A 13,912-nucleotide genomic window follows, 5' to 3' on the forward strand; every position below is an offset into this window, starting at 1 on the left:
CTCTCTCTCTCTCTCTCTCTCTCTCTCTCTCTCTCTCTCTCTCTATATATATATATATATATATATATATTTACCTTTTTTTGATTGTTTGTGCACAATTTTACTCTAAAACAATAGCATGAAACATAAATCATGTCATCTAATTAAAATTTTTTTTTTGAATTTATTAGTTTTCATGTTTGTTTTTTGTTGTTTTAAGTATTTTTCTTTTTGTTTTATTTAATTTTTTTATTATATTATTATTGTTTTTTATTAATTGTTGGCACACAATTATGGATGATACTCTAAAACAATAACATGAAAATTTGTATTTTTTTTTGTATTTTTCAATATTTTTAGTTTATTAGTTTTTAATTTTTTTATATTTCATAATTCTGTTTTATTTTAAATATTTTTTCTATGCATTTCTTTGTTTTATTTCATTCTTTTAATTATATTATTATGACTTATTTTTTTTATTTTATTGTTTGTGCACAATTATGGATGATACTCTAAAACTATACCATGAAACAAATCCATATGATGCCGTTACAGAATATAATTATTTTTATTATTTTTTTTTTAGTTAATCAGTTAATTTAATTAAATTTTTCTGATTCTGTTTTTATACTTTGTTTTGGTTAAATATTTTTATTTTAAATTTGTTTTTTCATTTTCTTTTTTAATTTTCTTTTCTTTTCCTTTTTTCCTTTTTTTATTGTTGGTGCACAATTATGGATGATACTCTTAAATAATACCACGAAACGTGAATCCATATTGATGCCATTACAGCGAGAGCACCCACACAAATGCGATCCGATTCAGATGTATAGCGATTTCAACATGCTTTCAATAAAGTTCCCACTGAACTGTTTCATACAAATGCAAATAACCGGCAGCGATGCTCTTCTGCTCGGCCCTTTACGGGCAATAGGTTCCCTAAGCAGCACTGTCCCCTCTCGTTCCGTGGTAAGGGATGCACAGAGAGACGGTCTGCCTTCTAGAAGTGTTTTTTCTTCTCCTTTGGCTTTAAGCTGCCCGTTGGCTCCTCATCAAGTGGCGGTCGATGGCTAACTAGCAGCTGCGTGAGGAGGTGGGCGGAGATGAGAACGAGGCCGGGTCATTTCAGACGCTCTCGAGAAACCTCAACAACCCTCAGACACAAGAGCCGCTCCTTCAGCTGCCATCACTGAATGACTGCGAGAAATACCAGCAGACGAGAGCGAGAAACGCCGGCTGATTCTCTGAGAGAGAGATCATTGGGTGGGAATGAGGGAGATTAGAGGAGAATATGTCGGGAAAACTTTAATCCAAAGCTTGTGCTCTTGAAAAATGGTTGTAAAAAGGAAAAAAAGCTTGAATTGACCAATTAATAATGTCTGGCATGAGTTTGATCAGTGTTGTGAATAGTGACAATGAGAATGTTTCATTCATTGTTTTCAATGATGACAACAGAAAGTTTCAATCATCATTCATTACACTGTTCAGCTTTAAGAGAGCGTGTTAGATGGAAAATATCTTGGTGAACAATTTAATATGTGTCCGCTGTTGAAGCGAATTCATCCCGGTGTAATATATATATGTGTGTGTGTGTGTGTGTTTTCATATTTATATATAATAAAAAAAAAAGTAAATAGCATTATTAATTTAATGTAAATGATATAGTATAAATAAAAAATATTATATTAATAATATAAATATTAGTTATTATTATTATTAGGTAAAATGCAAAAAACATTAAATGTTTTAAACACTGTAAGTGAATTTAGACATAACAATGTATTAGAAATTTTGAAAGATGGATATTTATTTTTGAGATCGGCTAAAATTGCATTTATTTGTGTTCATTTCTTCATTTAAAGTAGGCATTTAACAGTTAATCAGTTACCAGTGTTATTGTGCTTGTTGGCAAATAATAGAAAATAAACAGAAATGAGCATGAAAAATTAAAAATCCAATATCAACTAATAAATTAAATTTAATTAAAAAAAAATTAATTAATTGAGATTAAAAAAGGGTCTATTTTATATTTTTCTCCCCTTTTTTTGTTTCATTTAATTTTAATTTCAATTTTCTTTTTTGTTGTTGACACAGTTATGGTTGATACTCTGAAACGGTAGCATGAAACGTTAATCAATGTCATGCCATTTTATTTTATATTTTTTATTTTATTTTAAATATGTTTTTGTTTATAGTTTATTTTATATAAAATTAAATGTTTAATATTTTTAATTAAATTAATTTAATTGATATTAGGGCTGTCAATCAATTAAATATTTTTAATCTAATTAATCACTCAATTTCTTTCAGAGATTAATCACACACTTCATGAAATTAAGCATAGACCATTTATCTAGTTTCAAATGGTTATTTTGTCATCATTTGCTATATCCAGCAAAGTAATATATATAACATCATTTATTTTGTTTTTAATGTCTTTTTTTTCTGTTTCTCTCTGCAACAGACTTCCTTGATTTAATGGGTCCAATCATCGGGATGTCGCCGGATAAGAAAGCAGAATCCCCGGGCATTCTGGGGGATCGGACGGGCCTGCGCGGGGTTTGTGGGACGCTGCCCGAAGCCGAGTGCGCCGCTAGCCCTCTGGCCACCAGCCTGGACCACAGCTCCAGCTCAGGAGACGAGGAGCTCACCAACCTCAACTGGCTCCACGAGAACCTGCTCCAGAACTTCACGCTGGGCGGCCCCGAGGCCCAGTCCAGACCCAGCCCGCTCTTCGACATCGAGGGCAACCACGGCGCCTCCGTCATCTCCTCGACCGCGGCGCACGCCGGAGACTCCGTCAAGTCCAAGCCGCCGTTCTCCTTCTCCCTGCTCATATACATGGCCATCGAACAGTCGCCCAGCAAGTCTCTCCCGGTGAAGGACATCTACGGGTGGATCCTGGAGCACTTCCCGTACTTCTCTAGCGCCCCCACTGGCTGGAAGAACTCGGTGCGCCACAACCTGTCCCTCAACAAGTGTTTCCGCAAAGTGGAGAGGGGCCTTGGGAAGGTGAGCGGTGCAGAGTTAGTCGTATCATCGAGTCATTTAACTAATACTTTTATCTTATCCTGAGGTTGAAGGAGTAGTTCCCTCAAACCAATATGGCGTGGTTTCTTTCACAGCAGGGATATCAAAATCAAAAAAAGCTAAAACCATTACTTTAAACACAAAAAAAAACAAAATAAAAAAAAAATAAATAAAATAAATTAAAAAATATAAAATTATATAAAATAATTTAAAAACTTTTTAATTTTTGTTTAGTCCAAATTGAAGTACTAAAACTGAAATTAAAATGATAATATAGACATTAAAAACAACAAAAACTAATAAAAATGAACAATAGTAAAAAAAAAAACAGCAAATAAAAACTTTTTTTCAGTTAGTTGCAGTAGTAAAAATGACTAAAATTTAAACTAAAAAAAAAAAATATATATATAAAGCCAATAAAAATGACAAAAATAAACATCTTAATTACTTAAACTTGGAAAATGGAAAATTTAAAAATAAGAGAAATAAGTTTAAGCTGAAGTACTAAAATTACTAAAAAGAAAACTGAAATAAAATTAAAATAAATAAAAAAAAAAAAATTAAATTTAAAATATAAAAATGAAAACTCATTTCAAAAAACAACAACAACAACAAAAAAAAAAAAAAAATTAAATTTAAAATATAAAAATGAAAACTCATTTCTGGCTCATGCCAATGCAGTGTTTTGGTTTGTTTTATGTTGTAGTTAAAATGACTAAAACTAAGATGTACATTAAATAGACATAAAAAGCAAAAACGAAAAGAAAAAAAAAAAAAAGACAAAAAAACAAAAAAACTTTTAAAAAAAAATGAACCAAAAAAAAAAAAAAAAAAAAAAAAAAAAATACATAAATACTAAAACTAAAAAAAAAAAAATAAAAACTGAATTACTCAAACTGAAATAAAATAAATAAAAATGACAAAAACATTTTTAAAAATTAAAAGCATGCACTAATTTACTTAATAATAACTTTAGCTAAAATGGAAAATATATATAAAAAAAAAAAATCTCATTCAAAATATAAATAAAAACTATAACAGTATATTACTGATAGTAAATAACCCTGGTCTATGGTCTCAGCTGTGACTGTGGTGCAGTGGTTGTAGCGAGCGTAAATGTGACGGTGGGGTTTTGGCCAGGATTTCTCCGCTCCGCTGAGATAAAGAGGTGGGGATCCAGTCAAGGTCACGGCTCCTCCCTGAGAACAAACAAAACACAAAAACACACAATCCCAGCACACACACACACACACACACACACACACACTGCTGGAGGACACAGTGAGCGAAGACGAGGGAAGCAGCACAACAATTCCACTTCCTGCAAACACAGCAGGCTCATGTAACAGTTTGGGGAGTGTAATATATTTTGGAATGTGTTTGTATCTGCATGTCTCAAATACTGCAGGATATCTTCTCTTCGCCGTCGTTTCTGCTCAGTGGCTTTTAATCAAGTGCTTTTCTGTGATTTTTTTTTTCAACATTTTCAATGTCAAGGACCCCAAAATATGATGTTAACCATTGCTAAAAAACACTTTACTAAAATATAAAGCTAGTAATATATTTTAAGACACATTTATACTGTGAGGAGAAAAATACTGTGATATTATAAAAAATACATTGTATAAAAAGTGGCATTTATTTGCCATTGTGCTAAATTTAAAAGCCATGATTAAAATATCATCTAGAACATTTTATGAATTCATATAATTATTTAATTCTTTTTAGTGCTTTTTCATCCTCATTGCTGCAAAACAACAATAAATAAATAAAAATAAAACTTTTAATTTTAAAGAACCTTAATTTATTCAGCTTTTAAACGAAAAATTGTTGCGGTGTTTTGTTTTACAGAAACGTAAAAAATTATTACGGTAATTAGAAAATAATATAGACATTTTTGCTTATGAGATGAATATTTTGTCTTTGTGCTAAAGCTAAAAAAAGATTCAAATGTTATCTAGAACGTTTTATAAAAAATACCCTTAAAACCAACTATTTCTAATTACAACAAAAAATAAAAAAAAAAGTACCCTGCCGTTTCCTGTAAAAGTACCCTGTGTCCATGTGCACTAAGCATTAGGCCACAGCTGATTATTTTTCTGTGTCCGACTGTACGGTCAGAGTGCCGTTTCCTGTTAGGAGCCGCAGCCGTGACGTTGTGTTTACTAATGGCAGTGAAATGATCTTCTGTGGCGCTGTGAGGTCAGCGAGAGCCCATCCGTCAGACACAGACACACAGAGCTGGTTTCACATGACACTGCCTGGTTTCGGTTGCCATGACAACGTTTCCTCCTTCCTGTTTATGAGCAGGCTGGTAATCTGAGTCAAGGTTATAGGCCTCCTCCTCCTCCTACCTATTCCTCTGTGTCTCTCTCTCTATATATTTATACATTTATATATATATTATATTTTGCACAAAGAATATTAGATGTTTTTTTTTCGTGAGCATTAAGATTTTTTGCATAGACTTCACTCCCAAATTCTCATTAGTGAGAATGTGTTTGATCATTACTGTAATAGTTTAATAATTTTCTGTAAATAAATAAAAAAAAATTGCAATGCAATGATTTGAGTTAAAATGTGAATAAATTAATGTTATGCAAATACCAATGCATTTTATTTATTCATTATATTAATATAATAAAATATTATTAAAATCTAATATTATTAATAAAAATAAAAAACATCATTTAATTATTATATAAATTTTATTTATAATAATAAATAAACAATTTATTATTTACATTTTTGTGGTAATACGATTTAATAAGAACAAATATCAGTTTATTTTGTTATTATTTTTATTTATTTTAATAAATATACATTGTTTTATGTACACATTTTGTGGTTTAGTAATTTTCTGTTAAACAAATACAGTAAAAAACACTGCAATACAAAGATTTTTCTAGATAAAATCTGAATAAATTAATGTAATTCAACAAATGCATTTTATTTTTGTGATTTTTTTTATTATTATACATATTTATTATAATAAAGATATTATTATTATACATTATTTTATTTATTTATAATGTAAATTTTTTGAGGTAATGAGATTTTTCTAGAGACAATTCTAGAAGTGTATTCAATTGTTGTCATTAATTGCAAATAATTTTACAATGCAAAAAAAAAAAAAAACTTTAATAGTTCAAAAAGTAAGCTTTTTTTAATGTTAATTCGAAATAGAATTTATAATATTTATATTTTTTTTCTTTTGATTTTGAGGTATAAATCTGATCTAAACCTGACCTGTCTTTGTGTATTGTTTCACTGTTTGGCAGATGGAAGATCTTCACCAGCATCTTTTCTCAGAACTGGGTTATTCTGCCTTTAACTCTCTTGACTCCCCGCAAAATCCATCCATTGAGAGCAATAATAATTAACTAATACAGTATGAGAACTCGTGGATCAGATCCTGTCATACACACTTTTTATCCTGTTTACTTCCATGTTCTGATGTTTATCGGCTGCTTTTAACCACTGCTCGTAAACTCCCAGCAGGGCTTGTATTGCCAATCACATGCTTAGATGATCACATTAAGACACTTAGAGCAGCGAGATCCTCTCACCAGGCTGCTGGGAAAATGTCCAGCGGTTTTCTCATTTTCTTTCTGTGTGTTTGGAGTGAAATGGACCGCTACATAAAAATTGTGCTTCTTGCACACCTGCCATTTTCTGAACATCCGACCAACGTAAATTAACCAGATTCTCTTCAGTGAGAATGGCTGCAGTGTTTTCTCATTACTGTAATAGGACAGTAATTTTCTATACAAAAAAAATAAAAAAAATACTGCAGTGCAATGATTTTTCAGATCTGAATAAATGCACCTAATACTACCTCAGTTCCGTTTTATTTTATTTTGTATGTATATTATTTACTATTAATATAAACTTATTTATTGTTTATTATAAATGTATTTATTATAATAATAATAAAATATATATTATTATAAATTATATATTTTATGCATTTTTTTTTTTGCTTAAATGAGATTAGTTTTAATCTTAATAAATTCAACTTAAACTAACATTCTTTACTATTATTATTATTATTATTATTATTATAAATATTATTTCTGTATTATAAAGTAATACAAAGTATATTATGCATTATATTTATTTATTCCATGTTATTATCCATATATTATTTATTTATTTTTGTCACGGTGTCGTTCTGTGTCTCCCTGGGTGGCCACTAGAGGTCTCCCTTCCCCTTATTGTCACTCCACTTTAGAACTGCCATTCCCATAGTCCTTTCTGTTCATCCTGCTCCATTGCACTCAGCTGTCCGTGTTTCTCATCATTGCAACCAGCCAATTCCCGTTAGCACATTGTCATTTCCTTGTGTCTAAATACCCCGGTGTTCTGTAATTGTCACGGAGTCCTTGTTAGAATGTCACCCGGGTTTTCGTGGTTCTCGGATGGTTTTTGTAGTGTCTCTTTGTTTCGGCTGCTTACCTGGATTGTTACCTTTGCCTGGCTGACATGAGATTTGTATTATCCTAAAAACCGTACTGCATTGGATCTACCTGTTTGGTCGTGTCGTGACAGAAGGACTCATCATGCTAGATCCAGCGGTGTGGTATTGCGAATCGGTTTCCCCAGCCACCATGGAGCACGGAGTGGGATATTCCGGAACTTAACCACCCTTCGTCACAAATGCATTTTATTTTTATGAAAATTATTTTTTATTATTATATAACAAATGCATTTTATTTTTATGAAAAAAAAAAACCTCTAAATATAAATTACACATCATATCTTATATAATCCGTTTTAATCAAAAAAAAATCCAAAAAAAAACCCCCAAAACTAAAGTTAAAACCTAACCTTTAATGTAACATGCAGGGCCTTGCTAGTCAAAAAAGATGGCCCCAGTCAAAGATGAAAGCCCAGCACCACTCAAAATCCTGAAGGGGTGACATCTGATCTTTTATGTATATTTCATCATACTGTATCACTTATAGTTCTTCAAAGCCCGTATTCCTATATGCCGTAAGGAGATAGATAGAGGATATAGATCTTTTGTAAGGAAAAACGTTCCCGACAAGGCCGCTTAATAGTCTAGGTTCCCGAAAGGCCGTAAGCCGAGCCCGATTTGATGCCACAACCCTATTAGATGTAATATCTGCTAAGCAGTTCGTTTGGTTTTTAAGCAGAATATACAGTTCTGATGATTTGATTTGATGCCACAACCCTATTAGATGTAATATCTGCTAATTGATTTGATGCCACAACCCTATTAGATGTAATATCTGCTAAATGAGTGTTTACTTTAGATATGCTACAGTGGTCTTCTGTTCTTCGAGTTCTTTCCGTTCTTACTCGCGTTTCCCGATGCAATCGGACTGCCCGTACGTGTTCATGTGGCCCATTTCTCCTAGGTTAATGGGAAAGGACTCTCTGGCGGTGGTGTGTGGACCCCGATGCCGACAGACCCAATCTGATCCCTAGCCCGAGAAACAGCACTTTCCCGAGGCGGTGCCCGACAGCGGTGCCGAGGCGGTCACAGATCCTTCTGTACGCCCCCCCGATCTGCTTCCCCGTTTCAGGGACCCAGGACGTAACACGCGCGGCACGATGGTGCCCTGTTCCACACATTTCCTCTGAAAAGGTACCCCTTTCCACACATTTCCCCAAATGCCCATGTTCCTATGCCATTGCCGCTCTGAAAAGGCCGAGGTAGTTCTGTCTTGTCCGTCGTTTGGCTTCTCAGTCATTCCTAAGTGACTTGATTCATGGTCCTGAGCTTTAGGCCGTTCTTACCGTTTTCCTTAGACCGTTCCGAGTCTGTCCCTATCTGTGTTGTCCGATCTCGTGCTGTTCCCGACAGCGATGCCTTCTCACCCGCACCTTTGTCCACCTCTTCCTCCAGGTCGGAGTCTGCGCTTCTAAAAGGGGTCCTGTCCGCCGTTCCTGATTCCATTCTCCGTCCTAGACCCGTTTTCCCGATGTCGTCAGCCGGAGGTCGTTCCCTATGTTACTTTGTTCGAAACAAGTGGATGCAAGGCCGATGGAATGGTTTTCCGTCGGCGATCTTGGCCGTAGTTGTCTACAAATGCCGTGAAAAGCCTGCACTGGCTCCCCATTGGCAGCTCCCACTCAAATGTGTGCATCTTCAAAAAAATGGGATTTGGCCACCTGAAATGCCTCTGTTGTCCCAATGTCCACCATGGCCTGATCTTAGCCACCTGGCTACCAGTGGGGAGCCATCCGGCCGGTCCCAGTTCCCCACAACGTGCCTGGCCCGCCATCCCTCCCCCGGTTCTTAAAGTATCCTGTACTCTCTTTGTTTTTTTGAGTGTTGTAGGAGCAGAAGAGTAGGCAGGTTTTGGGGTGGCCAACTTCATTCAATTATCGTCACGCCCTAAAACTGCCTTTCCATAGTCTTGTCTGTTTCATCCGCTCTGACCACTGTCTTACACACACCCGCCAATGTTATCACTGTGTATAAACCCCGGGCCTGTTCCATCAAGTCATCTTATGTTGTGTATTCACATCCTCCTGGCAATGAAATTATAATAAAAATACCACAGATGGTTTGTGTGCGTGTCCGGGGGGGCACATTAAATACATATTTATTACATGTTTGTGGTATGTTAAATGTTGATCGTATTGGTATATTTTTATTTATTTTTAATAAATATACGCGTTTTTATTTACCCAAACTCTCTCAACGTAACACTGCAATCATGTCGCACACATCCCGCCAATGTAGTTCAACAAATGCATAGTTTTTTTAACGCTTTTATTAAAGTGTTATTTGTAGTTCTGAATGTACCGAATCATTCGCCAAAGCGCAATGGCATTGTGGGCAATATTTAGCAATTAGAGTTTTATTGCAAGAAGATCCACGCTTCAGAACTTCTACCTGAAATAGGAGACCATCTGGGGACTTCAACATGGCCAGCTACTCTTTTTCAGCATACTATGATTTGGGACACACTTATTTTAATCTCACACTACTATTTAGGATGGATGTAGACTGAACATTGAGACTTCTTCTCAGGATGGGAAGGCTCTGGTTTCAAAGACCTTGGGGTCAGTGGAAAGTTATCCAGTGAAGGGGGGGACCCACTTCCTGTGAGTTTTAGGAACACCACATTTGTTTTACACGCATCACACCCCGACATGATTTTTTCAGTGATTTCTTTGTCTCATGATCACAGCTTTCAATGTTTTTACTGTTCAACATTTCCCATGTTCCCTCCAGGGTGACAGGAGGCCTTCTATAATATGTCTATAAACAAGTATTGGAATCTTTATTTAAAAAAAAAATGCTCCAGTTGTTTAGTTTTATGTTTGTCCCATGTGTACGTAGCTATTAAAGTATATAGTGTGTATTTTCATAAATTTATCGGGCCGTATTTTTATATTATTTGGCCTTTCAATTAATAATAGAACACAGATATACATATATATATATATATTGGTAAACCTCTCATAACCGTATATATAGGTAGATATCGGTATATAGATATATTAGAATATATATATTATATTTTGCAATTAAATAAATATACAAATACTAATGATAAAAATCTCATATGAATACAATACACAAAAAAAACAAAAAAAACACCCCCATGCGTTTTTAGTGATTTCCAAAAAAAAAAAATTTTCCAGGTTCCCAGGGTGACAAAATTATATATATATATATAGTTTTATATGTGTGTGTTTGTATGTTTTTTTATTGTATTTTTATGTTATTATATGTTATCTATAGATTTTATAAATTAGTATTTTAATATAGTAGATGTATTTTAAATTTTATATGATACAAACAACAACAAAAAAAACAAAAAAAAAACACATAATCTTATTTAATTTACATTTGTATTATCTTTATTTATTTGTTTTTATTTATTAGAAGTTTCTCTTTCTCATCTTGTTTTTATTTATTAGAAGTTTCTCTTTCTCATCTTTCAAAATAATGAAAATTCATTGGTCACACAGTATGAGAACCCTGTGATTTAGTTTGTAGTCTGGACTATTATCAAGCATTTTCTTTCTTTCTCTTTCTCCGTCTCCTCGAGTGTGGCAGCAGTTGTGTTCACTCTCTCTGTCTGGTTGGTAGTGAATAATTCAAACGTTCTGAAGGGTTGCATGGAAACAGAGAAACTCCAGTCCCTTGATTTCCCCCCATAGACACACACACACACACACACACACACACTGAGCAGTGCTCTGACCACCGTGTGTCTTTATGTCCTTTACAGAGTCTGACATCGATGCAGCCACTGCCATGATGCTCTTAAACTCGGCCCCCGGACACCACAGTGACCCATGTAAGAGAACACCCCATCTATCCATCATTACGTCTGTCATTCTAACGCTCTGTTATTAAGCTCATGTGCCCCTATAATGTTGATCCTGGAAAGTTTGTGCAGAAAGGCACATTTGCGTCTCATTTATGGAGATGGATTTGCAAATATGTCTGCATAACAACTAAAAGCTCTTGCTGGTAATTAGTGCAGCTTGCACTTCCTTCACTCGTCTTTATCCTCGTTAAGCGCATCACTGTAGTGTTCTCTACCTCTAATGAGCCTTAATGACCCGTAGTAGAATAAGCCATCATAAGAGTGCTTCATTAAGACGGGCGAATGGAAGTACTTGATGATGCGTTTCATAAGATTGATACTTCAGAGGTGGAAAATTTACATGAAAAGACTGAACCTCATGAAACCTGTCAAGAAAATGAACCTGAAGCCTTTAGAGCCATAGAATAGAAATACACTACCGGCAAAAACTATGCACTTTGGACCATTTGCCTTTTTTTTTTTTTTAATAATGTGTTGTTTCAGACTAGTGGAAAGACAACATGCAACATACATATTTTAAGTGTTTATTTTTATATCACTTTCAGAAACCTTCACTTCAGCAGCACTTGCATACACCAAACTTTACAGTTTTTATTCCTTCCTTATTCATTTAGAGTCTTAAGATTTTTACAGAAAGGATTCTTCATATAACATTTGCCTGAATTTGTGTTTTATTGCTAAAAACATGATGAAAATGAATATTTCTGGCTCTTTATGGGGTTATTAAAGATATATCCAAAAAAAAAAAGACAAGACACCCTGGTAAATAGAGTAAAGAAATAATTTAATTAGATACCACCATTTCTAATTTTTCACTTTTAAATACTTTATTTACATTTATTTTTAATTTATAAAAAATACTGTACTAAAAATGTTACTATAATTCTGCTATATTATATTTTTTAAATTTCTCACACACACGCACACACATTTTTTATATATATATGTGTGTGTGCATGTGAAATATTAGATATAATGTTAATAATAATATTGATATATGTTGGTTGTTTGATTAATTTAAAAAAATGTAATGCAAAAAAAAGCAAAATTAGTTACAAAAAATCAATTCCATTTTTTTTTTTTTTTGAAATACCAGTTTTCTGAAATGTTATGTTTAAATATGCAAATGATGCATAATCTAATTAAATATGCACTAATTTTTATGAGCATTGGTTCAAAAATCTAAACCATAATTTTGTTGACATTAGAGTTGATGGGTTTTAAAGGGGATTTTTGATTTCTCTTTTTATTACTCTATAAGAAAATTAGAGTATTATAAAATACTGTTAACAACCAGCAAAAAATAAATTTTCACCATGTTTTTAAGAATAAAATGTATAAAAATCAGGCAAATGAGATATATGCGCTGTAAAAACAAAAACAAAAACATATAGATAGGACTAAAAGTGTAAAGTTTGGTGTATGTAAGTGCAACCGTGGAGAACGAACTCATTTTGAAAAAACAGCCTTGAAAGATAAAAGGAATAAAATAAAAAAAAATAAACACTTAGAGTGTCTTTTGTATGTTTTCTTTCAGCTGCTCTGCCAGCCAAATAGCCCAAAATCTCAAAACTGAAATCAACACATTATGACGAGGATGTCAGAAAATCTCAAAACTGACCAGTGCCTGAAAAAGCAACATTCTTGCTTGTATTTTCAGGAATGAGGATGTCAGAAACATTTCGACTGCATGATGATTGTGTTGGTTTTGTCCTCAGGTGACCCGGACAGCCCTATCGATCTCTCGCGCCCGGATTCGGTCCTGGTGAGCAGCGACCCGAAGCAGGACCACAACTACAGCAGCTCGTCCTTCCAGCGCTGCTCGTCTCGCTCTTCCTCCTCCTCCTCCTCCTCCTCGCTGTCCTCCCTGGACGAGGCCGGCTGTGACTCGGGCCAGGACCGCCGCGCCGGCAGCGAAGGCTTCCACAGCGACGAGGATTCGGAGGAAGAGCCCTCGCTCCCCATCCGTCGCCCGCTCACCGTCAAGTGCCCTCTTCCGGTTAAACGAGCCCGTCACGAGTCCAAACCGGAGCTGGACGAGGAGTTGAAGGAGGCGGCCGGCTCTCTCTTGCACCTGGCCGGGATCCGGTCCGGCTTGGATCTCTCGAAGCGAACGGCCAAGAGTAAAAAGCCGGAAAAGCGTCGGAAATGAATAGTTTAGAGACATTTTAACCCCAGGACTGTGCATCAGTGACTGAGACTACTCCATTATCAAACCATTAAAACCTCTATATTCTTATTTGAACTTAAACCATACAAAGACTTACGGAGAAACGCAGGTTGTCGTGCTTCAGGATTTCTCGGGAGAAATTGGTGTTTTGTTTCCTCTTAAACGTTTTGTCGGATTTCTCGGGAGAAAAATTGGTTGTTTTGGTTTGGTCCTCTACTTAAACGTTTGCAAGTGCTTCGGAGAGACCTCGTGCGATGCAGTGAGTGTCCGTACTCTTCCAAGTGTGAATCTGGGTCTTGCTTGGAATTCTTAAAATTTTTTTTTTTACAGAGAACGAGTGCATGTCTGTGTTGTTCGAAGCACTAACCTCTCGTCATCCACTTTATATATGAGAATACGTCTTTTTTTTTTT

The 13,912-nt window shown here is 34.7% G+C and overlaps 1 protein-coding gene across 1 annotated transcript; it reads left to right on the forward strand.

Annotated features, from left to right (window-relative positions):
* The first annotated feature begins 670 nt into the window (after positions 1-670).
* foxn2a (forkhead box N2a) lies at positions 671-13,538 on the forward strand. Its single transcript, XM_042769525.1, is given in 7 exon segments — positions 671-1,242; positions 2,444-3,005; positions 8,407-8,490; positions 8,522-8,554; positions 10,043-10,050; positions 11,190-11,297; positions 13,049-13,538. Coding segments are annotated over 7 exon segments (1,299 nt in total). The 5' UTR covers positions 671-1,172; the 3' UTR covers positions 13,483-13,538.
* The last annotated feature ends 374 nt before the right edge of the window (positions 13,539-13,912 follow it).

Source organism: Cyprinus carpio, chromosome A13, assembly GCF_018340385.1.
Source record: "Cyprinus carpio isolate SPL01 chromosome A13, ASM1834038v1, whole genome shotgun sequence".
Classification (NCBI taxonomy): domain Eukaryota; kingdom Metazoa; phylum Chordata; class Actinopteri; order Cypriniformes; family Cyprinidae; genus Cyprinus; species Cyprinus carpio.